This window comes from Bactrocera neohumeralis, chromosome 5 (genome assembly GCF_024586455.1).
Source record: "Bactrocera neohumeralis isolate Rockhampton chromosome 5, APGP_CSIRO_Bneo_wtdbg2-racon-allhic-juicebox.fasta_v2, whole genome shotgun sequence".
Lineage (NCBI taxonomy): Eukaryota > Metazoa > Arthropoda > Insecta > Diptera > Tephritidae > Bactrocera > Bactrocera neohumeralis.
This window is the reverse complement of record NC_065922.1, coordinates 76,959,991-76,987,972: the sequence shown is the minus strand read 5'-3', so window position 1 is coordinate 76,987,972 and position 27,982 is coordinate 76,959,991. Positions and strand designations below refer to the sequence as shown.

Below are 27,982 nucleotides of genomic sequence, written 5' to 3'. Positions count from 1 at the left end.
ATATTCATGTGAAATTTCGCACAATTTCTCTCTAAGAAACTGTGCATTTCTCAGAATCGCCGATACCGGGCTACTTTAGTTAAATTGGCGTAAATATCAGAATATATTTATGCATTTTTATTATGTTTGCAAATTTTGTTATAACAACCGCTTTCATTAACATAATTTTCTTTATTATAGTATTAGGATGAATGTTATTCGAACTTTACATACATTAAAAATTACATAAAATAGTGAAATTGCTTCTTGGTTTCTCTTCGTTCTAGACGTATGCGTACATACGTATTATTTTGTGAATATATTCACACACACATAAATTTCCGCTTTTATACTGAACGTAGCAGCTTTTTAGGCGCACATTTATTTGCCATATGTTTTTTATGGCATATGTTGACTAACATCTGTGAAGAAATTCATACATTGACATAGTATGTCTATAAATAAATATGCTTTTTTATAAATACCTTTAAGCCTTTTGCTGATGTATGGCACGTCAGTTCTCCTCTCAATGATTCAGAGTGGCTTGTAGTGGTCCCTACTAATACATATTTTGGGAACTTTCCGTATTGTTAAGAAGCAATAGGGTATGCTAGCTGGACCGGTAGGCACAAACATCTGCTAATCACTATATTACAACAACAACAACACATCGTAATTATATTGGTAGTCGAAAAAGTATTTTCGTATTTCTAATTAATTAGTTTACTCTTGTACAACTACTGTAAAAACAACAACAAATATCTGCATTTCGTTACTTCAATATCACAACAACAACAACACATCGTAATTATATTTTAAATTTCTTTTTTTTAATATTTAATTTTCGTATTTCTAATTAATTTATTTACTCTTGTACAACAACAACAATAATTAAATTTTTGTTTTAATAAATAAATATATAATTTTAGTTGTTTTTCTAATTAAGCTCTAATTTTTAAATTTATTCTGTTATTCCACCTGGGCAGTGCGCCAAGAGTCGCTGTTCGCAAAGTAAACAAATCTAATAGAGGAAGATATTTATTAGAACATTAAGTTTGTATGTATGTATGTATGTATGTATGTATATGACACATAAGTGAGTGTGCGCTTGACCAAATAACAATTGGTCGCAGGTTCGAAATCCAGTTACGAAAAAAAATATTTGTTGCAGTAACAAAACTCTAATTAATTATAATTAATTAATTTTTAACATCTTGAAGTCACCAACAAACAAATTTATAAGTTAAGCATTTGCTTATTATGTTGCCTGATACTATCTAACATGCCACAAACACACAAAAAGCGTGGCCCAAAAAGAGTCTAGTTGCCAGTGCGATTATGATACAATCTTACTACATATACATATGTACATACATATATATAAATTAGTTAAAGAAGACAAGTGAAATCAATGAAAACCTATAAATTAAACATTGAATTAGCCCTGCGTCTGCCGTTGACCCCGCCTCAGCGCCTTTACTTAGCACAAATGGCACTTTTTTCTTGCTTGTGTTTTGATGAATGAGCTGCGGCAGCCAAAATTCCATTAACTACATAGCACTTTATATATCGCATATATACACATACACACACACTACCGTTTGTACAAGCAAATCGCGCCACAACTAGCCATCTAGTGCTACATTCGAGCGCTCGAGCAGAAGTTACCGCAAAGACAAGGCAAATGAAGGCAGTCGCTCAGTTTAAAGGTCGCCAACGGATGAGCGCATACAAACGACTAGTCAAGCGTGGGAGTGTTAGAAGTTTTCAAATGCAAAGCATTGCTATAATTAATATTACTTACTTCATACGAAATTAAAATTATAAAATAAAATTAATTAAAGTTTTATTAAACAATTTTCAATAAGATAAGCAAAAGTTCATACTTTGCAAGGCGCGCGGTAGAAGTGCCGCCTGTCGTCTGTCGCCACCACTTTAATTTAATAAAGCGCCTGAACCTCGAAGCCGGCACGCACAACAACACTCTCATTTGCAGAAATTAGCTGGTCAATTAGACGATTTCCTCATATGAGTACTTTGCTTGCCGATTAGACCGCTTTTTGTTGCAGGTGAAAGTGGGCGCGTCATCGCTCAACATGCGCTCGCTAGCTGTGTAACTGTTCTAACTGTTGTATCAGCGGAAGCAATAAACTAGAATTACCATTTACTCGTTAGCATTAAGTGACAAAAGAATATCGATGAACTGCAAAAAAAGAAAAATTAAAAAAATCGCGCACCAAAAATAACAACAAAATCCTCATTGTGAATATCGTTAGCAAATGTTTTCTCATTACAAAATAGCTAGCAAAACAAAAGCGTATTGACAACAAACACGCCAGAAATATAACAAAATACAATAATAACAAAAAATAAAAATGAAACGGGTAAGCCAAGGGGGCGGCAGTCGATTTAAGAAACGAATTTGCAGCGGAAACAATCGCAAGCCTTTGACGCCAAGGTCCACTCAAACGCCGGCATTTTGCTTTTCGCTGTTCACGAATATATTTTTTTTATTTTTCTTTGCAACAAACGAAAATGTGTCCCTCAGTGAGACGGCGCCCTCAATCGCGCGTATTTTACTAATTTTCATTGTCAATTTCAGTGGCAGCGTAAGCGTACGCTCGACGCTTGGCGTACAAAAAGTGTGAAACGTGTAAAATTTATTGTGTTTGAATCTTAAAATATAAGAGTAGCCGTTTTCAGAATTAACTTTAAATTGCCGCGGCCGAAATTAAAAAAAAAAATGACGCAAAATTACAAGAACATGCAATATCTGTCCGTTAATACGGAGGATTATTTGCGTCCATTGCGCCCGGGTCATCGGCGCATCAGTCGCTCCATCTCACCTGGTTTGGATACAATGGAATCGTTGGAGGAGTGCGAAAGCAATCACGATTTGAGGAAGACCGCGAGCAGCAAATGTGAGTAATGGACAGTGCCGGGAAAGCGCTAGATGCGGACGCCGTGGGATATTAATGAGCGTGTTGTGCTGTTGATTTCATAACGTTAAAAGTTGCTAGTTCTTTGTTGTTGTAGCGGCAAAATTCTGACGAGTTATTAGTCCTTGGCCGGATAAAAATCCAGGTCCGTTCCGGTTACGTAGATCCGACTGTCATGGGAATGTGCTGATTCTTTGACCGAGTTTGATCTCCGTTCTTCAATCCAGAAATAAAACAGTTTTCTTATTTCCAATAGCGAATCCTCACATTTCCTTAAGACGAAGAAAGCAACTTAGAGTCACTTATAACTTGTGGCTATTGTTGTAGCGGCAGATAACATTCTTGAAGCAATTTCGCGGAATGGTGTCGAATTGACAGTCCTTGGCCGTATACAAATTCGGGTTCGTTCACTTAGACTTGATTCTAATAGCAACGGGAAATGAGAAAGATGATATCGTCTTTGTCTCTATATTTCGTTGCTAACAGCATCTGTTGGCCCAAGCCTTATTTTAGTTAGAACGATTTTTCTAATCAGTCAGTCTGCTGCTAGTCGATATATGGTTAGTTTAATAGCAAGTCATTCCTTTTTAACAAAACGTTCATTAATAGAAATACAAAGTTAGTTTCTATTAAAATCATTAAGGTTTCTAACTAATTCTCGGCAGGCGAAACGTTTTTCCGAAAATATTTTCAACATAATCTTGTTCGGATGGAATTTGAATTAATGACGCAGTGAAGCGATAATGGTAATCTACAGCTGGTTAAGCCCTAATATACTTTTAAATACGCCTGAGACCTTTTGTTTATACGAATCATTACAATATACGTATGTATGTATATGAGCCTCCGAATAATTAGAAGACCAATCCCACTTCTTCAACGTCTAATCTTTTCAATTCAAAAATTTAAATTATTAACTTTTCATCTCACACGTCCACTTAATGATCCATTTGCACTAACCCACCGACCCATATTTTTTATAACCTTTAGCGTTGCTTTTGCTCCATAAATTTACTTCGAGCGACTCAAATCTCAGCACCTCAGAGAGCACAAGTGCTCGGAAAGCATTTTATAAGTCCTCCGAAAATCTATGTTTTGGACGTCCCAAGAAACGTTTACTTCGGCAAGAGCAAGTGAGTGAAATATATTTACCACGCCCACGTCCGCGTTGTAACACTGACCCGGTGGATACTGCACGGCTGAGAGCTGCTATACCAGTGCCTACTTTGAGTGTGCCACCAACATCTAATTCCGCGTGCAATTCATTAGCAAGTTCGGTAGCGCCCACGCCAATACTCGGGCGAAAGCATCATCAACGCCGATCGAGCGCATTGGGTTCTCTGATCGAGCAAGCTTTAAAGGTGACAACCGCATCGATGGGTTTGAAGGCGAAAACGGATGAAAGGTGAGTGCCACATAACAGAGGAGATCGCCGGCCACTGGCTGGCATCCGCAAATTTCTTATATATCTGGCCAACATTTCACTTAACATAAATGTCACGTCACAACATTTTCAATTGCAATCATATGATAACATTTCACTTAACATAAATGACGTTTGTTGCATTTCTTATTGTGATAATGTCAATGATTTTCACACTAAATCAAAATAAGAAATATATGACATATCACATAACATAAACAGAGGTTTCTTATATATACATTTCATTTCATGTCATATGATAACATAACATAAATGTCACTTCACAACATAACAGTGGAGAGGCCACTGGCTGGCATCCGCACCAGCATTTCTTATATAGTCACTGGCTGGCATCCGCACCAGCATTTCTTATATAGTGACTGGCCTGCAGGCCACAGCCATTTCATGTAAACATGTTATATGATAACATTTCACTTAACATAAATGTCACGTCACAACATAACAGAGGACATCGCCGGCCACTGGCTGGCATCCGCACCAGCATTTCTTATATAGTGACTGGCCTGCAGGCCACCGCCGACTGAAGATTTTCCAGGCACCAGCGTTTCTTATATAGAGCCTTTCACTTATCATAAATGTCACGTCACAACATAACAGAGGACACCGCCGGCCACTGGCTGGCATCCGCACCAGCGTTTCTTATATAGAGCCTGGCCTGTAGGCCACCGCCATTTCATGTTAACATGTCATATGATAACATTTCACTTAACATAAATGTCACGTCACAACATAACAGAGGAGATCGCCGGCCACTGGCTGGCATCCGCACCAGCATTTCTTATATAGTGACTGGCCTGCAGGCCACAGCCATTTCATGTTAACATGTCATATGATAAAATTTCACTTAACATAAATGTCACGTCACAACATAACAGAGGAGATCGCCGGCCACTGGCTGGCATCCGCACCAGCATTTCTTATATAGTGACTGGCCTGCAGGCCACCGCCGACTGAAGATTTTCCAGGCACCAGCGTTTCTTATATAGAGACTTTCACTTAACATAAATGTCACGTCACAACATAACAGAGGACACCGCCGGCCACTGGCTGGCATCCGCACCAGCATTTCTTATATATAGTGACTGGCCAACATTTCACTTAACATAAATGTCACGTCACAACATAACAGAGGAGGTCGTCCTCCACTGGCTGGCACCGACACCAGTGTTCCTTATATAGAGCCTGGCCTGTAGGCCACCGCCATTTCATGTTAACATGTCATATGATAACATTTCACTTAACATAAATGTCACGGCACAACATAACAGAGGAGATCGCCGGCCACTGGCTGGCATCCGCACCAGCATTTCTTATATAGTGACTGGCCTGCAGGCCACCGCCGACTGAAGATTTTCCAGGCACCAGCGTTTCTTATATAGAGCCTTTCACTTAACATAAATGTCACGTCACAACATAACAGAGGACACCGCCGGCCACTGGCTGGCATCCGCTCCACCGTTTCTTATATAGAGCCTGGCGTGTAGGCCACCGCCATTTCATGTTAACATGTCATATGATAACATTTCACTTAACATAAATGTCACGTCACAACATAACAGAGGAGATCGCCGGCCACTGGCTGGCATCCGCACCAGCATTTCTTATATAGTGACTGGCCTGCAGGCCACCGCCGACTGAAGATTTTCCAGGCACCAGCGTTTCTTATATAGAGCCTTTCACTTAACATAAATGTCACGTCACAACATAACAGAGGACACCGCCGGCCACTGGCTGGCATCCGCACCAGCATTTCTTATATAGTGATTGGCCTGCAGGCCACCGCCGACTGAAGATTTTCCAGCCACCAGCGTTTCTTATATAGAGCCTGGCCTGTAGGCCACCGCCATTTCAAGTAAACATGCGATATGATAACATTTCATATAACATAAATGTCACGTCACAACATAACAGAGGACACTGCCGGCCACTGGCTGGCACCAGCGCTTCTTATAGAGAGCCTTTCACTTAACGTAAATGTCACGTCACAACATAACAGAGGAGATCTCCGGCCACTGGCTGGCATCCGCACCAGCGTTTCTTATATAGAGCCTGGCCTGTAGGCCACCGCCATTTCATGCACATGTCATATGATAACATTTTTCAAATGTTATATATCGCCGGCCACTGGCTGGCATCCGGCTTATATAGTGACTGGCCTTCAGGCCACCGAAGATTTTCCAGGCACCAGCATTTCTTATATAGAACCTTTCACTTAACATAAATGTCACGTCACAACATAACAGAGGACACCGCCGGCCACTGGCTGGCATCCGCACCAGCGTTTCTTATATAGAGCCTGGCCTGTAGGCCACCGCCATTTCATGTTAACATGTCATATGATAACATTTCACTTAACATAAATGTCACGTCACAACATAACAGAGGACACCGCCGGCCATTTCTTATATAGTGACTGGCCTGCAGGCCACCGCCGACTGAAGATTTTCCAGGCACCATCGTTTCTTATATAGAGCCTTTCACTTAACATAAATGTCACGTCACAACATAACAGAGGACACTGCCGGCCACTGGCTGGCACCGGCACCAGCGTTTCTTATATTGTGCCTGGCCTGTAGGTCACCGCCAAGGCAATCAAAACAAGTCCTAGGATATCGGTTACCTCGCTTACATCGAATCCTATTGAAGTTACAGTAGGAATTCATAAGGAATTCCTTGCTTGCCGGCTTTTCTACTGCACCCTTTTACTGACGCCACTATAGGTGCGCCATGTAATCACGTCATAAGTTTTTAATATTAACCATATACATATAAATAGTTTCATATATACAAACTTGCATTTATGTACATATACATATATTATTACAGTATTGTGCGTTTCTTATATCTATCGTAGTCTCGTAGGTTTACTGCTGAGGGCGTCCGTTAAAATCTTGCCATGACGTTCGTGTTTCGCATTTAAATGTTGCTGACCATTCCCACTTGTTGTAAGAATATTAATGGTCACAAGCTATACCTTTCCATCCATCCCTCCTCGAATCAAGTTAACTAGCAAAAATTCATTCTTTTTTGTAAAACCCGAAAGGAAAACCCAACTAAACCACTGTGCTTTGCCAAAACACGTTTAATTATGTGACTGCTTCTTCAGGTTTGTTTTTCTAAAACACACTTAACCAACGAATTTCAGCCATCACAGTTGAGAAACAAAAATATGTGATGTCAGTGCTGGTGATTAATTGTTGTCAGAGCATACAAGTTTAGAAAGAGCTTAGAAAAAATACTAAATTAAAAAACTGCTTAGGTGGGAGATCCATTTCGACTTGGGTGCAAATCACATTAACATATTTTGAAAAGAAAATAAAAAAAATAATCGAAAATGGTATTTAATATTATATAAACGCTATAATAGCGATTGCGTCTCAGCATGCTCGGGTGAATTACTCCAAATTTCAAGCACTGAATGTTTGCTTTTCATTTAAAAAAATATAATAGTTATTAGAATGACGGTTTACGGTAGCAAATAACATCTTCTTCTTCATATCTAATATTTATATTGGCTGCCAAACTTTTTTGATATAAATCGGCACTTACAAAAAGTGACTATAAGTAGCCCAATAAAAATCATTTGTGACACAAGAGCTCACTTCACATGTTTTGTAGTGCCTTCAAGAAGCCAAAAAATAGTAAAATAAAATAAAAGGACACTGGGACTGTTGTGCGGTGCCAACTGCTTCAAGTCACGTTATGTTGCCGTATTCCTAACCTACCGCAGCGGTAAAACAAATGGGCAAGCAAAGTAAACAAATGGCGTTGCCAAAAATTGCAGACAAAAAGAACATACTTCGGTATATGCATTCAAGAAAATGAAAATCAATTGTGTAGGAATTAAAATAATAATAAAAAGTAGCAAATTGATAGCAGTAGAATAAAAAATTGCAGTCAGAGGCTCTAAAACTGTTTATCGCTAGCCATAACTTCGCCAACATGCTAATATAAAGAACTACGTAAGTTCTTATTTTTATATAATTTTTCTAATTATTGTTCTTAATGGTATGAAACACCCCCCATCTCTTCATCCATTGTCGAAGAATGTTTTGTTTAAAACTTTTAAAATCCTTTATGGCAGTTTACTTAATATCCGCATCTATTTTTTATTTGGTATTAAACGACTCTGAGAGGAATTGAGCTTGTAATTTTAATTTTAAATCTGACATAATAATTTTTCCGCTTTGAATGCAGACTATTCTCGCATGACACTACAATAATTTAACTTTATTTCCTTGATTTTTGGGGTTAGACTTTATTCGTATTACTAGATTAGTTAGTTCTCTCCATAAAATAAGTTCGTTCTGAACACCACTCGCAGAGTATCCTTTCCTTCTTTGCCTCAATTTGCTCCAAACATACAACTTCATCCTAATTTTAACCGACTGTAAGCGAGTCGGTACTCCGTTAACCGCTTGTGCTCTAGCACTGATTCTCTGGATCTCACGTGAGTTCGCCTAGCGCTGGTCAAAACCCAGAACTGTGAGAAACTTCTATCCAAGAGCGAACCGTAAGAGGTCCTCTGAACTATTTGCTCTTAACAAATTCAATTTCGCTGCACCTACAAAATAGTCTAACTGGTCATTGTCAAATAGGTTTTGTCAGACTGAGATTGAAGTATCTTGGTATCACCTTCGACGAACCTAGCGAAGCGCCTGGGATTGATATTAACCGCCTTAACAAATTTGTGTTAAGCTCAAAATGCTTCGTCGATCTATAAGGATCTGGTATTTCATTTGTAGGATTATTTGGGTATCACAAAGGACATATGTTCACAGCTGTGCAAGTAAGATCCTTCGTTTTTCTTCTAATCTAACCTGTTGAACTGCGATTTTTTGTAAGCCTTCGCACCTGCTAACAGATCACACTTTCTGACCTCGTTCTTTAAATCACGGATGTTGTAGAAGTCGATATACGTACATGTTGGGTAGTCTTTTTCGTAGTTTTGGAAATTTCGATGTGAAAAATGCACCTCGCTTTGGTCGAACTATCGTGGAAAAAGTCTATGAAATTCTATAATTTCAGATTGATCAAGACCGACACATAACTAGCCATTACATCGCTAAAGAGCTTAGCATTAATCATCAAACGGGTTTGAACCATTTAAAAAAGGCTGTCTACAAAAAGAAGCTCGGTGTTTGGGTACCACATTAACATCTGCAATTCTTTGCTGAAACGAAATGAATTCGAACCATTTTTAAAGCGAATGGTAGCAGGAGACGAAAAGTAGATCAAATACGAAAATACGGAAAAAGATCATGGTCCAAGCGAATTGAAGCTCAACAAATGGTCGCAAAGCCAGGATTGACGCCACGAAGGGTTAAGCTGAGTGTTTGGTGGGATTGGAAAGGAATCATCCACTATGAGCTGCTCCAGCCTGGTCGAACGATTGATTCTACATTTCATTGTATGATGACAACTGATGAGATTGAAGCAATCAAAAAAAAAACGGCCAGAACTGATCAACAGAAAGGGTTTCGTCTTCCATCAGGACAACGCAAGACCACACACATCTTTGATGACTTGGCAAAAACAGGGAGAGCTTGGCTAGGAAGTTTTGATGCATCCACCATATAGCCCTGACCTTGAACCATCGGACTACCATTTGTTTCGGGCAATGCAGAACTCCCGTAATGAAGTAAAGTTGGCTTCAAGAGAAGCCTGTGAAAATTACTTATCGCAGTTTTTCGGCGAGAAACCAGAAAAGTTTTACACTGATGGAATAATGTCTCTAGCGAAAAAAGTGGTGGCCCAAAATGGTACATATTTGGTTTATTAAAGTCCATTATAAATATAAAAAGATATGTTGAAGTTTGATAAGAAATACGAAAAGACTTTTTCGACTAAGTTTGAACTTTTTGCGTAATTTAATTTGCAACAACAATTAGAGGTTACTGAACTTTTTTAAGGAGCACAAAGTTTCACAACACACCCGTTTTATGACGGCGCGTGTGGCCAATTGCCTTTATATAAGAGGCAATAAAAGCAAGACAAAAAAGGAAATATTAAATTTAATGTCATTGTTTGAATCAGTGATGTTTCTTCTTGCAAATTAGTTCATACAATGGTTAGTATGTGCATACGTATGCGCGTATTAGTCAGCTCTTAGCGAATGTGCGCTTCGTACTTATGACAATATTCAATAACAGTTACGTGATAATAACAGCGCCGGCTGCCAAAAGCAAAATCGAAAGGCAATGTGTGATGATTAGATGCCGCAAGGAAGTGTTGTAAGCGGTAATCGCAGCTGGCCCTGGCTGGCATAACAGTTGACCACCAAGCAAAAGACACAATCTAACACAAACAGCAATGTTTGCAAAAAGCTCTACCACACTGACAGCATAATCACGCAAATGACAACAAAGCCATTACGCCTGCCAACTTACGGCAATTATCGGTCTATATCCACAACCGCACATTTGGCCATTTCGAAGAAGAATATCAATTTCGCACAAAACATGCAGTTGCAATTTCGAAAGCATTCCCAGCGCATGCGCCGTTACTTTCCATATTGCCAATAAAGCTAATAAAATGCCGCTGTGCTCTCGAACAAAAAGCCGGTTGCAGAAAGAGCGAGAACGTGCAAGAGATATGGGAGAGAGCGCGCACAAATGCACCCTGCTTTTGGGTGCTGGGCGTGTTGTTGGCGTGCGCACGCAGGAGAGACAGGACTCACGTGATGCAAGCGCGAACTGCGTAGGATATGACAGCTAAAAGGTCATACTTCGGCAAGACTGTTGTATTTGACATTTGACAGAGAGTATAGGTGCGCTAAGCGTGAGCATACAAGCGCGCCGTTTGTGCACATCTGGACAAGGAGTCAAGCAGCAGCTGGTTGTCTGCGCCTCTACTCTTCTTGGGTGGGTGGCTGGCAGCAAATGGCGTGTGGCGTATGGCGTAACCGCGGTCGATGGCGCTGACTTCGGGTGTGCGCACGATGTGCGCGACGCAACCAAGAGGCTGACAAAGGCTTATAATGGCGCCGAAGGCATATGCTAAGCGTCGTCGTCGTCATCGCGACTGTCGACATCTATGGTTGGCTTTTGCCTCTGCGAGATGTCATAAGCGTGTGCGGAAATTTAGTGTAGAGAGCATACGCCTGCAGTGACGGTTGTCGAGAACGCGAACGCTAGTCAGTGAAAATATATTCTTTAAACGCCAAAATGTTATGAGTGTCTACTACTATGTGCTTACATAGATATATTTTATTGGAAAAAGTTGTTATGTGAAAATTTCACTAAAAGCAAAGGAGAATTCTATTTGACGGCGCAAATTTTGTGTGCAATTCGTAAAAATCAGTGAAGAGTTGCACGGACCAGTGAGAACAGCATTTAAAAAAGGTCTTCCTGCTGCCTGCAGTGCAATTAGTATTTGCGTCGAATAAAAATTGAAAGGCAAAATCCCTCAGGTAAAGTGGACTTAACTGTGTAACTGTGTGTGGCACCTGCATAGAGCGAGCAAATACATAATTCACCTAAAAATTGTGTAATCTTTTCACCATCAAGATACGTGCACACGAAATTCATAAAAAGTGTAAAGCGTTTTGGGAAAATTGCATCAATCTCAAACGCCATGTAAAGCAATTGAACAAATCGCAAAAGCACAAAGCACTTTTATGCAATACGAATATAAGGTGAGTGTTGACAATGCAACGGCAGGAGGTGGCCTCTTGGCCGTAGTGACGGCGGTGTGTGCGGTGGTGGTGAGGAGTGTCGTAAGGCGCTGCTAGTTTGTTGTGTGGGGAGTGTGGTGGGCTGTTAGGTGGAAGCGGCGTTTGTGGGGTAGGTTGCTTGTTTGCGAGATCACGAGTGCTGCAGGGAATTGCAACTTGCACAGAGTGGTAGATAAACAAACGGGGATGATGCATGTGTATGTGTATACGTGTGTGTGTGTGTTCTTAATAAGCTATGAGGTAAGGAGAAGTCGCTCGGGAAGCTTAGACGCTGAAGGTTGTGCAATTTTAAAAATGCAGTGGCTATGCAATGCAACACACAAAAGAATGTGCGAAAAAGGAAACTAGAAATTTATAGAAATAGAAAGTGCTGGAAAGTGTCGGTGGAGAAAGAGAAACAAACGGATGTTCCAAATGCTGGGTTAATGAGAAAAAATTGTATGTGCGAGCAAGTATGCTAGCACTGATTGAGGGGGTTGCACTTATTTACATATGTTCATATAGCATATACTCACCTGAGCCATACGAGTATTTACATAATTTTGTCGAAGTATATAAAATGAAAGTAAAAATGCAATTAAATTCCGTATTCTAGGTACTTATTGAGTAGTCACAAAAGTCTTTTCGTATTTCTAATCAAACTTCAATTTATTTTTTTTTTTATATTTATATTAATAAATAAATACATAAATATGTACCATTTTGGCCGACCATTTTTCCGCTAGAGATATTATTCCATCAGTGTTAATCGAAATTTCCAAATTCTCAGAACGGAGGCGAGCAAACCATTGTGCATGGTAAAAATTAGATAAAGCAAGAAACGTAACTTCGCTTGCACCGAAGCCATAATACCCCACACAAGTGCATTTCTTATAGTTTAAAAGGTTACGAAAAGGTCTTTATATTGATTTTCATCGGGTAGTTTGTATGGCAATGCCATAGTGGTCCGATCTCAAGAATTCGTTTGAAGATTGTTGCGCTATTATGCACTTTGTGTACTTCAGAAAGACAAGCGTATACTAAACACTAATGATTATTTTGATGTAACATTTGACACAGGTGTGACTGACAGTCATATTAGGTTAGGCAAGGTTAAACTGGTAGGCAATAAGTCACTCATAGACCAGTTTTGGTCCTTTGCGATACCAGATGGACCAGATGGAGTTCAGTTCCTAGGTCCAAGAGAAGTTGTCATCCTTTAGAATGCCTGCGCTTGACGCCAGATGGACCAGATGGAGTTCAGTTCCTAGGTCCAAGAGAAGTTGTCATTCTTTAGAATGCCGGCGCTTGACGCGAATTTTAACAGAATCTGCGGCCTCACTATCAATACGTAGTAGTCGTAGTCTTGCCAATGCGGGACAAATGCACAAGAGATGCTCCACTGTTTCCCTGTTGCCCTGCTCTAAACATTTCCTGCAGTCTTCTCGATCTGTCAGCCCCATTCTGCGGACGTGTACCGCCACCAGACAGTGCCCAGTTAGTATTCCGATCATTTTCCTATAGTCTCTTCTATCGAGTGCAGTCATACTAACCCAGAAAAAAAATATTTCGACGAACGGGTTATCGCGTGAAATTTAAATTAAAAAGTCTTCCTATTTTTTGCCCACAGTAGCATTATAGAGTCTCCGACATTTCCTTCTGAGTATTGCAAACTACGCGGCAAACTGTATTTACCCTCTTCAGAGCATAAAAAATACAAATTAGTAAATAAAAAATTACATTACATTGGAGAATTCTTTGCCACACCCTCGCCGGAAAAAATATGCAATCAGGAAACTCTTATCATATTCTTATTTACCATAATATTTCACATACTTTTCTACTTTTAGCCTGTTAACCCAAGTCACATGGGCGGCTCACTCACACCCCAGCTCACTTCAATATTAATGAGTGGCGGATATTGCCACACCACAACCATATCCTTATCCTCCACATAAATTATACTCGCCAATGTAATAAATATTTGTGTTTTATCTGCTTCTTCTTATTATGTCCTATTGTTTTAGCGTTCGTGTGCGTGACGTTGCTTCATTCTACTATATTTTGATGTTTGTTTGTTCAAATATGTAATTTATTTGCTATTTTTTCTTACTTCATCTACTTTTTACGTAACTTGGTTCGCTGCTGTTAATATGTAAATGAATTATTGCTGAGGCATACTTAACCTCACTTATGTCATTGAAGAGCCGCTGTGAGTTGCTCCAGACAAAGAGGGTGCGAAAAATGGAAAATGTTTCTATAAAGACACTACGAATAAATTCTTCTTAACATAATTTATAAAACTAACCCATGTTATAAATGCAAAGGTGGCAAGTTCCATTAGTTGAGAGAAGTGGAACATTAACTCCGGGCTCATACCTAACCGAAATATTGGGTAGTCGAAAAAGTCTTTTCGTATTTTGTCAATAGATGTCGTTGAAAAATTTAATGGACCAAATTAACATTTGCGACTATTTGCTGAAACGAAATGAAATCGAACCATTTCTGAAGTGGAATCATCTCTTTTTGTCTAAACTTGTTGACCAGTGTTACGTGTTTACAAGCAACACGTACACTGCCAATTCAATCTTTTCTCAAACTCAATTAGATTATTTATTGGGCCAATCAATTTGCATTTAATAATCATCATCACATATGCTATTTTTAAATTAGATTTATACGAAAAAAATTCGATTTGTTTGAGCAAGAAATCACTGATACTCATTAGCACATCTGCTTCCATATAAACTGCGCACAATTTGCATCAATCAATCAATCACAACAATTTACATTTTCTTTTACTTGAATAACTAATTAGCTTTAATATTTCGATTTGTTCTCCATTTGCAGATTAACTCAACAAGCTGCCAAGCCAACAAATGATGATAATGTCAAACGCAGACTTTCAAGGTAAGTTCGTAAATTGATATTTAATACGAGCTCTCTATAAGCAAATATATTTACAATATCTAGTTCAATTATTATATAAAAAAATGTGGGACAATAATACAATAGCTTGTAAACATGCAATCGGATACTGCGTAGCCAAGAAGCTTCTTTAAATGTGTCTTTATGACAAAAGTGTACATACAAGGTGCGTTCCAAAGAAAACAGGACTTAAAAAAAAAACAGAACAAATGGTTTTTTCGGCAAAATCAATTTATTTTGTTCAGAATATTCTCCTTCTGCTTCAATACAGCTTTTTGCACGGTCCAAAAGCAAAACGAAAGTTTTAGCTCGTTGGCCGGTATGGCCGCCAGTATGCCGGTGCAAGCCTTTTGAATGGCCTCTGCGTCTGCATAACGCTTTCCGTTCATGGGCAAATGCATTTTTCCGAAAAGGAATAAGTCACACGGTGTCATATCAGGTGAACACGGGGAGTGGTTAATGGTTAAAATGCGATTTTTGGTCTAATAATCGGTCACAAGCGTTTAATCGATTGTTGGATTCTGAATTGTTGGAGCAAACTGTGCACACACCTTTCGTAAGCCCAAATGTTCGGTCAAAATGCGATAAATCGATGTTATGGAGATGTTTAATTCGATTTCCATGAATTTCAATGATGATTTTGACTGATTTTTGATGGATTCACGCACAGTTTCGATGGAATTTCCGGTGATCACGGATTTTGATTGGCTTACAAGTTGATCGTAATTTATGTCCTCACGACCACTTTGAAAACGTTGAAACCACTCGGTTGCTCGGGATAGGCAATCATCGCCATAAGCTTGTTTCATCATTTGAAACGTTTCGGAAAAAGTTTTACCAATTTTAAAACAAAATATAAAGTTGGCTCTTTGTTTGAAGCTCATTTTCGAACCGATAACACAAACATACTGACACTTAAAACGCAATAACTTCACTTCCAATCAATGAAATGTCATGAAATAGACAATCGCCAAAGATAGCAGATTCTAACGCACCAGTCGTCATATAGATGGCGCCACCAGGTGGCGCCTGTTTACTTTGAAACCCACCTTGTACAATGGCTCTCTTTGTGCGCTGTTGATGGTTAATAAAATTGCTATCAGGGCCTTTAGGGGTTACAGGGTAATAGGACAGGAAGATTTTAAAAAAATGTACTGCGTCAATCGTTGCAATTCCTTAAAAACTTTCAAAATAGGCTCTTTCTGCGTCGATGCAGCGCTGCCAGCGTGATTTCCACACCTTGAAGGCGTCACGGAAGGCATTCACCGGAATAGCCTTGAGAGCCGAGGGGCATGCTGCTTGGATCCTCTCTGTCGCCTCAAAATGCTTGCCATCCATGACATGATCCATGACTCGTCGCCTGTGATTACGTTAGTCAAAAATTGGGGGTCACATTCACGCATGTTCAAACTTTCTTGGCACACTTCCACTCGCCGCAATTTCTGGTCATCAGCGAGCACTTTTGGGACCATCTTCACGCTCACCTAGCGTATGTCACAATGTCATGAACCACAGATTTTGACATATTTAACATCTGAGCAATTAAACGAATACTTAGTTGACGGTCTGGGTTTAAAACTTTGCGCACACGAGTCATATTGTCGGTGTTTGTCGAAGTCGCTGGTCTCCCAGCACGGTCTTCATCAGCGACCTCTTCCCGGCCCTTCAAAAAGACCTGGTGCCACCGAAACACTGTATATCCAAAACATTCGTTCTGAACGCTTCGCTGTCTCCTTAGGGTGACGAAAAACGTTGACCTTTTAGCTCATTTTTAAGTACGGGAGTAAAAAAAAAGACATTCGGTGCACAGCCAGGACCATACTGTGAATGACTCCTAGAATCGATGTTTTGCGTGCTTAAAAAGCCAGCAGTTTCAGTCGATGTATGAGAGCTCGTATTGTCGTAGAGCTCTATCAAAAGAGTGCTCAATAATGACCAAAAGGTCTGAATAAAGTTACTCAATCCAAATTCGAGAAATAAATTTGCAAAATAAGTATTTTTTTTTACCTTGAAACCCTAATCCCTTCCTTAAGGTTTTGCTCATCGATTACACTTAGTTAAAAAGTTCTTATGAATACGCTCATATCTCCGCAACTACATGCCGGCTCAAATTAAAAATTTCGTTGAATATTCTTCAATATTTCTATACATCATATACATACATAATATATACAAAACTTAAAAGCGATTTTTAGAAATTCTTCTTCCTCTTTATTGGCGTAGACACCGCTTACGCGATTGTAGCCGAGTTAACAGCAGCGCGCCAGTCGTTTCTTCTTTTCGCTACGTGGCGCCAATTGGATATTCCAAGAAATTCACAAATGAATTTAACCCATTAATTCAAAAATTACGTTGGAAAGACCAGGTGGAGAAGGACCTGGCTTCGCTTGGAATCTCCAATTGGCCCCACCTTGCGAAAAGAAAAAAACGCACGCTGTTCTTAAATCGGCTATAACCGCGTAAGTGGTGTCTACGCCACTAAGGAAGAAGGAGTCCTACAGATCATACATTTAAAAGAAAAATATAAAATAAGCTATTGCCTACCATAAATAATGCGAGTTTGAAATTAAAAAAAATACCAAATATAACACAAACAAGTAAGGAAGGGCTAAGTTCGGGTGTCACCGAACATTTTATACTCTCGCATGGTAAAGTGATAATCGAGATTTCATAATACGTCATTTACATATTTTTCAAATACCGTATTTTTGTAAAGTTTTATTCCGCTATCATCATTGGTTCCTAATGTTTATACTCGTATTATACAGAGAAGGCATCAGATGGAATTCAAAATAGCTTTATATTGGAAGAAGGCGTGGTTGCGAACCAATTTCACCCATATTTCGTACATGTCATCAGGGTGTTAAGAAAATATTATATACCGAATTTCATTGAAATCGGTCTAGTAGCTCCTGAGATATGGTTCTTGGTCCATAAGTGGGCGGCGCCACGCCCATTTTCAATTTTTAAAAAAAGCCTGGGTGCAGCTTCCTTCTGCCACTTCTTCCGTAAAATTTAGTGTTTCTGACGTTTTTTGTTAGTCGGTTATCGCACTTTTAGTGATTTTGAACATAACCTTTGTATGGGAGGTGGGCGTGGTTATTATCCGATTTCTTCCATTTTTGAACTGTACATGGAAATGCCTGAAGGAAACGACTCTGTAGACTTTGGTTGACATAGCTATAGTAGTTTCCGAGATATGTACAAAAAACTTAGTAGGGGGCGGGGCCACGCCCACTTTTCCAAAACATTTCCAAGTCCAAATATGCCCCTCCCTAATGCGATCCTTTGTGCCAAATTTCACTTTAATATCTTTATTTATGGCTTAGTTATGACACTTTATAGGTTTTCGGTTTCCGCCATTTTGTGGGCGTGGCAGTGGGCCGATTTTGCCCATCTTCGAACTTAACCTTCTTATGGAGCCAAGGAATACGTGTACCAAGTTTCATCATGATATCTCAATTTTTACTCAAGTTACAGCTTGCACGGACGGACGGACAGACGGACGGACAGACAGACATCCGGATTTCGACTCTACTCGTCGCCCTGATCACTTTGGTATATATAACCCTATATCTGACTCTTTTAGTTTTAGGACTTACAAACAACCGTTATGTGAACAAAACTATAATACTCTCGTTAGCAACATTGTTGCGAGAGTATAAAAACGTAATATACTGCATAAAAAAACAAAGGAAACCAAATTCGGCTCGTAGAATCACTCAAGCGTGAAGGCGTGCGGTGTGCTTATATTTTGTTGAACTCACACGATTTGTCACCAAAAAATGTGTACTTTTATTTTTCGCTGAATGTATGTTGTTTCCTTTAGCTTGGTCGCAAATACGCGCCACGTCATCAATTATGACGTTTATTGTCATTTTGTTGGCGCGTCAGAGCATAAAGGGCAATTACAATGTCGGCACTTTGCCACTTGGTCGATTGAAACGCACCTACAAGACGACTAGAACATATGATTTCCGAAAGCACATACCATAGACACAATATTGTGATAAAATCTTATATTTTCATTGTCAACATTTTGACCTCAAAAATTTCGTATGCACACGTGTGGATATACCATATTTGTTTGTGCAAATAGTGTACCGCCTAGCGTCTAGTGCTGTCAATCCAAAGTTGTTGATATCTATATGTGACACTTGCGACAATCGGCCATACAGACGAGGTGACCGTGCAGAGGACGACAGTTTGATGGCCATCGAGTATGTTATTGTCTGCTGCTGCTCCTTCTGCGCCGACAATTGCCATTGCTCGTGTTGTACTTTTCATTGCTGTCACGCGGCACAATAAACCCACGCACTCACAAGTCGCATATTTTAGTTGATGACTAATATTTTTTTTATTATGCTGCTTACTTTAAGCGATTGTGGCATTTTTTTATTCGCATACATTCACAAGCTTGTATGTGTATATGTGTGTATGACTGTTGAAGTTATAATTTGCAATTCAATTGTCTGCTTGTTGTTCCTTGGTAGGCAGTAAAATTGTTCGTGCAACCGGCAATATTTTATATACACGTACCATTATATATCCCAATATATGCGTGTATTTAATACATTTTTATTAGTAAGCGCAGTGCTATTCAAAATGAACAATGAAACGAATGTAAACAACTCCGGAGCTGAGAACATCATCTGGAGTCTCTAGTGGCGGGTATTTTGTTGTCAAAAGAAAGTATCCATTAATGTTGTCTAGTAATTTAAAGCGTACGAGTGATATTTTTTCTCAGAATTTCATATTATCTTAATTAAAGCATGTTGAGTACTTTTTGAATTATTTTGGAAAATAGTTCAAGACGATTTATTAAAATTGTTCATAGAGCTTTTAAGTATTAATTTCCTTTGGGGATATTTATACCCACCATTATTAAGTTTGCCACGACGTTTGTCAGAAGAAAACGTCGAAGTACTTGTATATATGTATACAAACGATCGGCGTTATGAGCTGTCAAGTTTTGAATTATTGGCCTGATATTTTGCACAAGTTGTTTTTACCCCAAAAGGCTTATTTTTTGAAACTGCCGATATTCGACCACTATAGTATATAGCTGCCGTACAAACTAACCGATTAGTATCAAGTCCTTGTATGGAAAACTTTTATGTTTAACAATATATTTTCACGAAATAGAATTCAAAGAAACAATACAATCTCCATTCAGATCGGAACCTTATAGTATATAGCTGCCAATCCAATAGACCGATCAAAATCAATGCCTTGTGTGGAAAACTTTTATATTTTAAAAGATATCTTTACGAAATTTGGCTTAGCTATACGTCCGAACAAATTGTTCAGATCGGACAAATATAGCATGTAACTGTAACACAAAGTGACCGATCGAAGTCAAGCCTTTTTATGGAATACTTTTTTATATATATATTTATATATTATATATTTTCAATATATTTTCACGAAATTTGTCATAGATTTTTGTCCAGGAAAATGCTACAATTTCCAAATAATTTCCAAATAAATTGTTCAGATGGAAACCTTTTAGCGTAAAGCTGCCATGAGCATTGACTTTTTTCGAGCTGCCTCAATGTAATTAATTTAAATTTAAAAAATATTTGGTAAAAACCATAATACTCATTTCCTTATTTAATTTTCACGAATTTAACACGTCATTCGTTTTCTTTTTAATTTGTCCATTAATGTCAACAATTAATTCTTATTTTTTGTTATTGCTATAAACATAAAGTACATATATACATAGGTACCAATGCATATTTTTTACTATAATATATACGTACCCACATTTTGCATATGACAGGGTAGTCGAAAAAGTATTTTCGTATTTTGTGAATAGATGGCGTTGCAGTCGTATATCTCCAGTGCTACCAATCACATTGTTGGAAAGGTGAGACTTTAAAATTCATTTGACATTAACATTTTTAAATTAAATTCGGGTAAGTTGGAAAAAAGATACAGCTGTTCAAAAGTGAGTGAAAATATTGAAGAAATTAGATATATTTTGAAATTTTCGTATAGAAAAGGTAAGAATGTCACGCAAGCCACCAATGAAGTTTGTGAAGTTTACGGAGACGATGCTGTAACAGTTTGTGTAGCACAACAATGCTTCGCTCGCTTCCGTTCTGGAAATTTCGAAATTTCGATTTATACGGATGAAAGTTTTACACTGCTAGAATAATGTCTCTAGCGGAAAAATGGCAAAAAGTATTTGTACAAAATGATACATATTTATTATTATTATTATTATTAATAATTATTATTATTTATTTATTTATTAGTATAAATATAGAAAAATATTTGAAGTTTGATTAGAAATACGAAAAGACTTTTTCGACTACCAATATTCACCTTAGAAACTGACCCATCCTAAAGAGTTGCTAAATATTTTTATTTCGCACATATAAATGTATATGTACATATATGTATGTGTGTATATAGGGCATGCAGACAAGAACTTTTCGTTCGCCACATCTTTTTAGGTATTTCGCATTTTCCGCACATCAGTTCGCACGCAGCTTTTTTCGCGCCAACAACTCACAACGGAAATTTTTCTCATAAACATTTGTTGCGTTAAAAAAACTCTGAGGCATACATATGTATACATAGTGTGCGTGTAAAAAACGTAGCGTTCGGAATTTTTACGGAAAATGTGATAAACCGCAAAAATAAGTATAAACTTTTTCTAATAATTGTGTGGGAAAATCTGTGCAAAGTAAATAACAAATACAGTGAACACCAAATAAACTGATAAAAAGTAATAAAATTATACAATTAAGATAGTTGTAAAATAGATAAGTTCGCAGACACGGGCTAACCGACGCGGCTATTGCATTGGCTCTCAAACTGCTCAGTCAACACTGTAAACTATTTGCAACAAGTTGACGGGTTGACGGGTTAGCGGGCAGATAAAAATGAACAAGCGCTAATTAAAGCAACGAAAAGGCACAAACAAACAACCGCTAAAAGCAAAGTCATAAACATTTTCCGAACATTGCATAAATACTATAAAAATTTCCTGGAACACACATTGTCGCATTTATTATAAAAATAGATTAGTCAGCAGCCAACGCTGTGTCAACGTTGCAGATTTGGTGAAATGTTTTTGTTTTTCCTGTACAATACCGACGAAGCGGCGACTTACTTAATCCTCTAAACAAGAACGCGAGGAAAACTCATCAACGACAACAACGCCAACAAGAACGAACAGCAAGAAAAGTAATTGCAGGCGGCATGTATGTACATGCATGCATACAAACACACACGTATGTATGTGTGTATTGAATAATTGGAAAAGCACAAAATAAGTAAACTGATTTAAAACAACATCGACAATGTCAGAAAGTCCATAGTTTACTATTAAGTAAATACTATATGTTTTGAGTGTGCACAGTGGTTTTGCGTTGGTAAAAAAGTTGCCAAATTTCGTATATCTATAGATATCTCGTCAAATCCATAACAGTGTTATAGATAGATATAGTGGTCCGATCTAAATAATAAGTTTGGATATTGTAGCGGAGACTCATTGGACGCAGAACATACATATATAGGATATGTCAGGGTCTATTCTGGATAAGTAGGAGTTTAACCTGCTACAGTATTCAGAACAAAGCTGCGCATTATCTCAAAAACTTCCCTCAGTTTTAGGAAATATCTCACAGTAGTACAAGTTTGCCGCTTTGAGTAGACCAATCACGCTTAATTGTGTTCGTCGTCCAAAACGAGGACTCAGCTGTCATTATCCACATGTCCAGCTGACCACTTTTGACGGTGTTTTTTTATTTGCTTTGCAGTTGGTAAAGACTTTACCGTCGTGACCGGGCTTAAGCGGTTTCGTATTGTATTTAGAGACATTGTGGTCAATACTTGTTTCGCAGCTTTCAAGGATAGGCCATATCGAAAGCCAAGATGCGAAAATGCCCTTTACAACTAATTCGTCCTGTTCTGAGGTAGGTCTGCAAAACCGCTTTTCGGCAAATCGTCCACATTTTGTGCACCAGAAAGTGTTGGTTGCCATGTTGGACAAAGGCCTTTGACTTTTTTTAAGTACTTTTCAGCACTCAAGTGAGACAACTTGAGGCTTTTAGGAAGAGAACAAAAAATACTGCTTCAAAACGTTTCGCTTATACGGAACTCATTTTTTAAATATGCTTCTGCGGCTTGACAAACAGTCAATTATATTGCAAATCGGCAATGAAATCAAGGCCTGCTTAATTTTCAAATTATTTCATACGAAAAGTCGTTTGCTTTTTTGTTGAACGAACTGTATTTTACAGGATCTCTCCATTCTCAATTGTATGTTATACGATCTCCGATGTCCAATCTCCGTAGCAAACTTAATATATCCTGTTCTGGCTGTAATAATAATACTTTATAAATGTATAAAATAATTTTATGCCGAAAATATTTTTCTTAACAAAACATTCGCTTCCCACCGCATTTGCCGCTTTCACCACTATCACAACCTTTCCAACGCCTAACTTCTCTATACTTTATAGATATGTATTTTTGTATGCTATATGTACATATTTACACCGCAAGGCACACGCAGACGACATTTTCATTATTTTTAGAAATTCTACATAACTTTTTCTTTTCCATTTTTATATGCGCAACAACAAAAAGTTGGCTTTTAAAATTCTTGCATTGGAAAATGGGATTATTCAACTTAGCGTGAATTCTTGGCTAAATCATTAGATGTAGAAATAAGAACATAAATGTTTAATGACGAAAAATAGTCGCGACAACTGTGAGAAAAATGTGGCATATGTGAAATCTTCACTGTTCTGCCGAAAAATTGAAATGTGATGACGTGAAATTGCCAATGACAATTGAAAAGAATTTCTATGCGCATTTGCGCTAAATTCTTCTTCACTAACATTGGCGTAATGAAATATATATTCAATATATGCAATCTAACAGTCAAAAATAAATCTTAATCTAACATATTGAGTCGTTCACTAAGTAATTTCGTGTGAAAATTTATTTTATGAAAACAGACAACATAACCTTTTTTGGTGACTGTCGGTATTCGAAGTGGTTAAATTGGCTTATCCTTTTTGGACCATGAAATTGTTTTAAAGAAAACTTTAATTCGATAAAATTATTTAAATTTTGTCTGACAAATCGACTGCGCGACTACGCTATATTTTCATAATTTTCCCGCAGCTTCATTTCAATACAAATCTAGAATAAATAGTCGCATGCCACTTCACATATCATGCCAGTAATCACTAAGTATTTGCGTCAATATTTCATATTTTTTCGCATGATTTTAATTTAATTTTTTTTTTTTTTTTTTTTTTTTATATTCAAACTTGTCAAAATTTTTAGATTAGAATTGAGTTCTTTATGTTGGCAAAATTTTAAGCTTGTAGAAATAGCAAAATGCTTTGCGATGTGAAAGTAAAATATAATTAAACAATAAATAAGATAAATAACACAATGAAAACAGATAACATTTAAAACAACAAATTCCTTAAGCAAGTTAAAATACTATCAACAGCTTAAGTGGCTGAAATACTGCTGTTTGGGCTAAGGCAATGTGAGTGAAAATCGTAAAGTAAAAACAAAACGAATAAACAACGGTTTCTGAAAAGCACTGCTACTCAAGTTCCCAATACATTATCATACTTGTATATTTATTTAAATCGTAATTTTAATCTGCAAATTAACCTCGAACCAGCGGTATTCAAACTGTGTACAAAGTATAATAACTTTTGGCATACACTGTGCAACACTTGTACCATATACATGTGTCGCTGGGAAATCTACATTTATTAATTATAATAATGTTTCTTTTATCAAGCAATTTTGTAGCTCGATAAAATTACTCACTTGCTCATAGTATTTTTGTTTACACCAAACACCTGCGTTTTTATCAAACTGACAGAAATGCTTTATCAGAAATTGGGTTTTTCGGCTAGAGTCTCATGATAACGCTGAAGAATATTTAGATCGAGCAGCTGTTGTGAATTGGCCGAAAATATTTTGTAGATATATTGGGTAGTCGAAAAAGTCTTTTCGTATTTCTAAGCAAACACTTATTTTTTATATTACTTATTTTTTTATATTTATACTAATAAATAAATAAACAAATATGTACTATTTTGGTCGATCTCTTTTTGCCATTTTTTCGCTAGTGACATTATTCCATCAGTTAAAACTTTCATGGGAGTAAATCGAAATTTCGAAATTTCCAGAACGAAAGCGAACGAACCAATGTCGTGCTACACGAACGGATACAGCATCGTCTTCGTATACTTCACAAATTTCATAGGTGGCTTGCATAGCATTCTTCCCTTTTTTACACAAAAATTTCAAAATATAGCGATTTTTTTAATTTTTTCACTGATTTTTGAACAGCTTTTTTCCAACTTCTCCAAATTAAATTTGTTTTTGGTGAAATGAAGCTTAAAATCTCACCTTCCCAACACTATTTGGTATGACACAATGTGATTGGTAGCACTGGAGATATACGACTGCAATGACATATATTGACAAAATACGAAAAGACTCGACTGGCGAATAAAATATTACTTTCCCGAAAATTATTTCTTTCATAAATTAAATTATTAAAGCTTTTTTGTTTTTATAAAATTCCTTTGTTTTTATCACTCTCATTGTGTAATCTAAAACGGCGTAATTATCTGCTGATAAACGTAAGGCTAAAAGTCGAAATCTAAAATTAGTGACAATAGTAATTGTTTTATTGCAATATTAGCGAGAAATTGCTCACAATTAAAAGTGATTAACCTTTGAAAGCAGTAATCATAAATTACTGCTCTTAGCGGCTTTCAAAATCCAGCAAGGATTGCCGTTTTTTTTCTTAAAACACCTGTGAAGCTAAAGATTATAAACCAGTTAAATTTCTAATGCGAAAATCCCAGCAAGTAGAGGAAGTAAATGATATCAGTTGTATGTATCAATATTTTTTTATGAGTCATTAACGTTTATGAAAGTTATTAATCACCAAATTATTTTTACAGTCGCTGATATTTTGAACATTGTGCGCTATTTTTTATGGTAGTTTGTATTGATATCGCAAGAAATGTATTGATACACGTTTAGCATCTGCATGAGCGTCGTAGTAAGCAATCAAACTTTGACTTGAAGTGCTCTTTAAGGGGTATCATACGGTTAGCACACGGTTTTGTGCTAAACAATTGCCAGCTGAGTCGCAAGCAGAAGCGCAATCGGCTTTCGTTGGCTTCTGCCTCGAAGTCTACAGCATTTGCACTACCATAAAACAAATGTAAATATTTTTGTTTATTCCTTCGTTTAATTAAAAAAAATTATGGCAACGCGTGTTTCTAATTTATATAAATAAGTAGTGTAAATATAATAAATATTTAATACTTTTTCCAAACACGCTGAACTCTTTGATTCGTTAGATTTGCATCCTTACTTATCTAAATCTACAACGCAGACACAAATTTCTACAGAACAAGCTCGCACGTAGGCCAAACGCCCTCAAATTTAAATTTATCGGCGGACGGAAAACACGTATACGCCCCGTCTTTCATTTTGTAGCCAGTTTTCACGCCTCACACCAGCATAGTTATGGTGGGAAGACCTTCAAAAATCGTGCATTAATAAAATGAAGACCACGTGTGTGTTCAACATGCCTTTAAGCTTGGCGAACCACCTCATTTCGATAGCACGCGATAACAGCTGATAAAATTCGTTATCACAGACGAATTATAATACTCGTACATAGTGTCTTACCGCAGCTCAACTTAATAAACAATACATAATTAATTGACACAAAGGTATAAAAAGAAAACAAAAAAAAATCGCCAGTATAAAAACCCCGCTCTGAAGAAAAAAGTAATCGAAAAAATTTTCTTTGTGCTTTTAAAACTTTAGAACATCAATTTTTGTCAAAATGTGCTAGAATTTTAGTAAAGAGACATTCTAAAGGTTTTTTTGGACTCTCTTGCAACCTTCAGGTCAAATTAAGGTAACTCAAGAAAGGAAAAGTATCTTTTATGAAGATATTTATCTTGACTTTGATTGATCAGTTTGATGGGCACTATTACGCTATAGTGGCCCGATCTGAACAAAATGTTTGATTGTAGAATTGCCTCGAGCGGAATTTCGTGAAGATATCTTCAATAAAAAAGTTTTTCGTACACGGACTTGATCAGTTTGTATGGCTTCTTGGGGTAAAAAAACGTATGCAAAATTTTAGAATGGAATCTCAAAAAAACTAGTTATTAGTTCACTTAAGAGTGCTACATGTGGTTTATCGAACAAAAATGGCCTTTTCAAATTATTTAAAAAAAATATATATAAAAATTAATTATTTTATTCAAAATTAAATAGTTATTCCAAATATATGTACATGTTTTACAAAGATTTCAAAGGAACATATTCGAAATTCGGCCATTACGACGTTATTTCCGGCAGTCCTTCTGAAAAAAGGTGCATCCGAGTTGAAATCAGAACTTCTTAATAAAAAACTATAAACTAAGTATTGGACGAAAAAAAAATCAAAAGTGTGAATATTGTATTTTTGACACGTTTTTAAAAAAAAAAAAAATTGGTGAAAATTTGTCGACGTCACAATAACCTTCCTTCAAGACCTTGTAAATTATATTTCGAAAATCTGTGTAAAATTGCATTAAGGTGTGTCAGATTATATCGCGAGAATTCTTGAGAATTTTGAAAACACAGTTTCGAGAAAACCGCGTCTAAAATTTTAAGTGGCCAAATAGCTAAGTTTGAGCCCGCAAATTTTCAAACTTGCGCATTTAGTACAATATTGTGAATATGTTATAGAATCAAATAAGATAATAAACAAAACGATTTTTTTTCGTCGTAAAACCCAGGTAACCCATTAATGCGTTAGTCTCACAGGTACTACTGGGTACGAAATTTTTTAGCAAATTTAATATAGGAAGAGGGTATACCGATAAAAAGTGATCGATAACCGCTTTTTGTGACAATATAAAAAAATTATTGCAATATAAAAAAGCAGGAAATCACAGCATAAAATTAATAAAAAAAACACTTCACTGCCATATAATTAGCAAGCGAATTGCACTTTTTGTG

General features: G+C 37.3%; 1 protein-coding gene and 1 long non-coding RNA gene across 3 annotated transcripts in view; one reads left to right on the top strand and one right to left on the bottom strand.

Moving 5' to 3' along the window:
* Positions 1–136: 136 nt before the first annotated feature.
* LOC126760132 (uncharacterized) lies at positions 137–8,083 on the bottom strand. 2 transcript variants are annotated; one of them, XR_007667150.1, is made up of 3 exons: positions 7,912–8,083; positions 465–2,182; positions 137–401 (listed from the first exon to the last, which is right to left on the bottom strand). It is a non-coding gene; the product is annotated as an uncharacterized LOC126760132 (long non-coding RNA). The 2 variants fall into 2 exon arrangements; XR_007667151.1 differs by having other exon boundaries at positions 465–615.
* Positions 2,629–27,982, top strand: part of LOC126760108 (uncharacterized) — an 82,388-nt gene continuing 57,034 nt past the window's right edge. Inside the window, exons 1-3 of the mRNA XM_050475517.1 lie at positions 2,629–2,900; positions 3,909–4,323; positions 14,867–14,926. Of these exons, the coding sequence (XP_050331474.1) occupies positions 2,723–2,900; positions 3,909–4,323; positions 14,867–14,926 (653 nt within the window). The 5' untranslated portion in view covers positions 2,629–2,722. The remainder of the gene's footprint in view (positions 2,901–3,908; positions 4,324–14,866; positions 14,927–27,982) is intronic.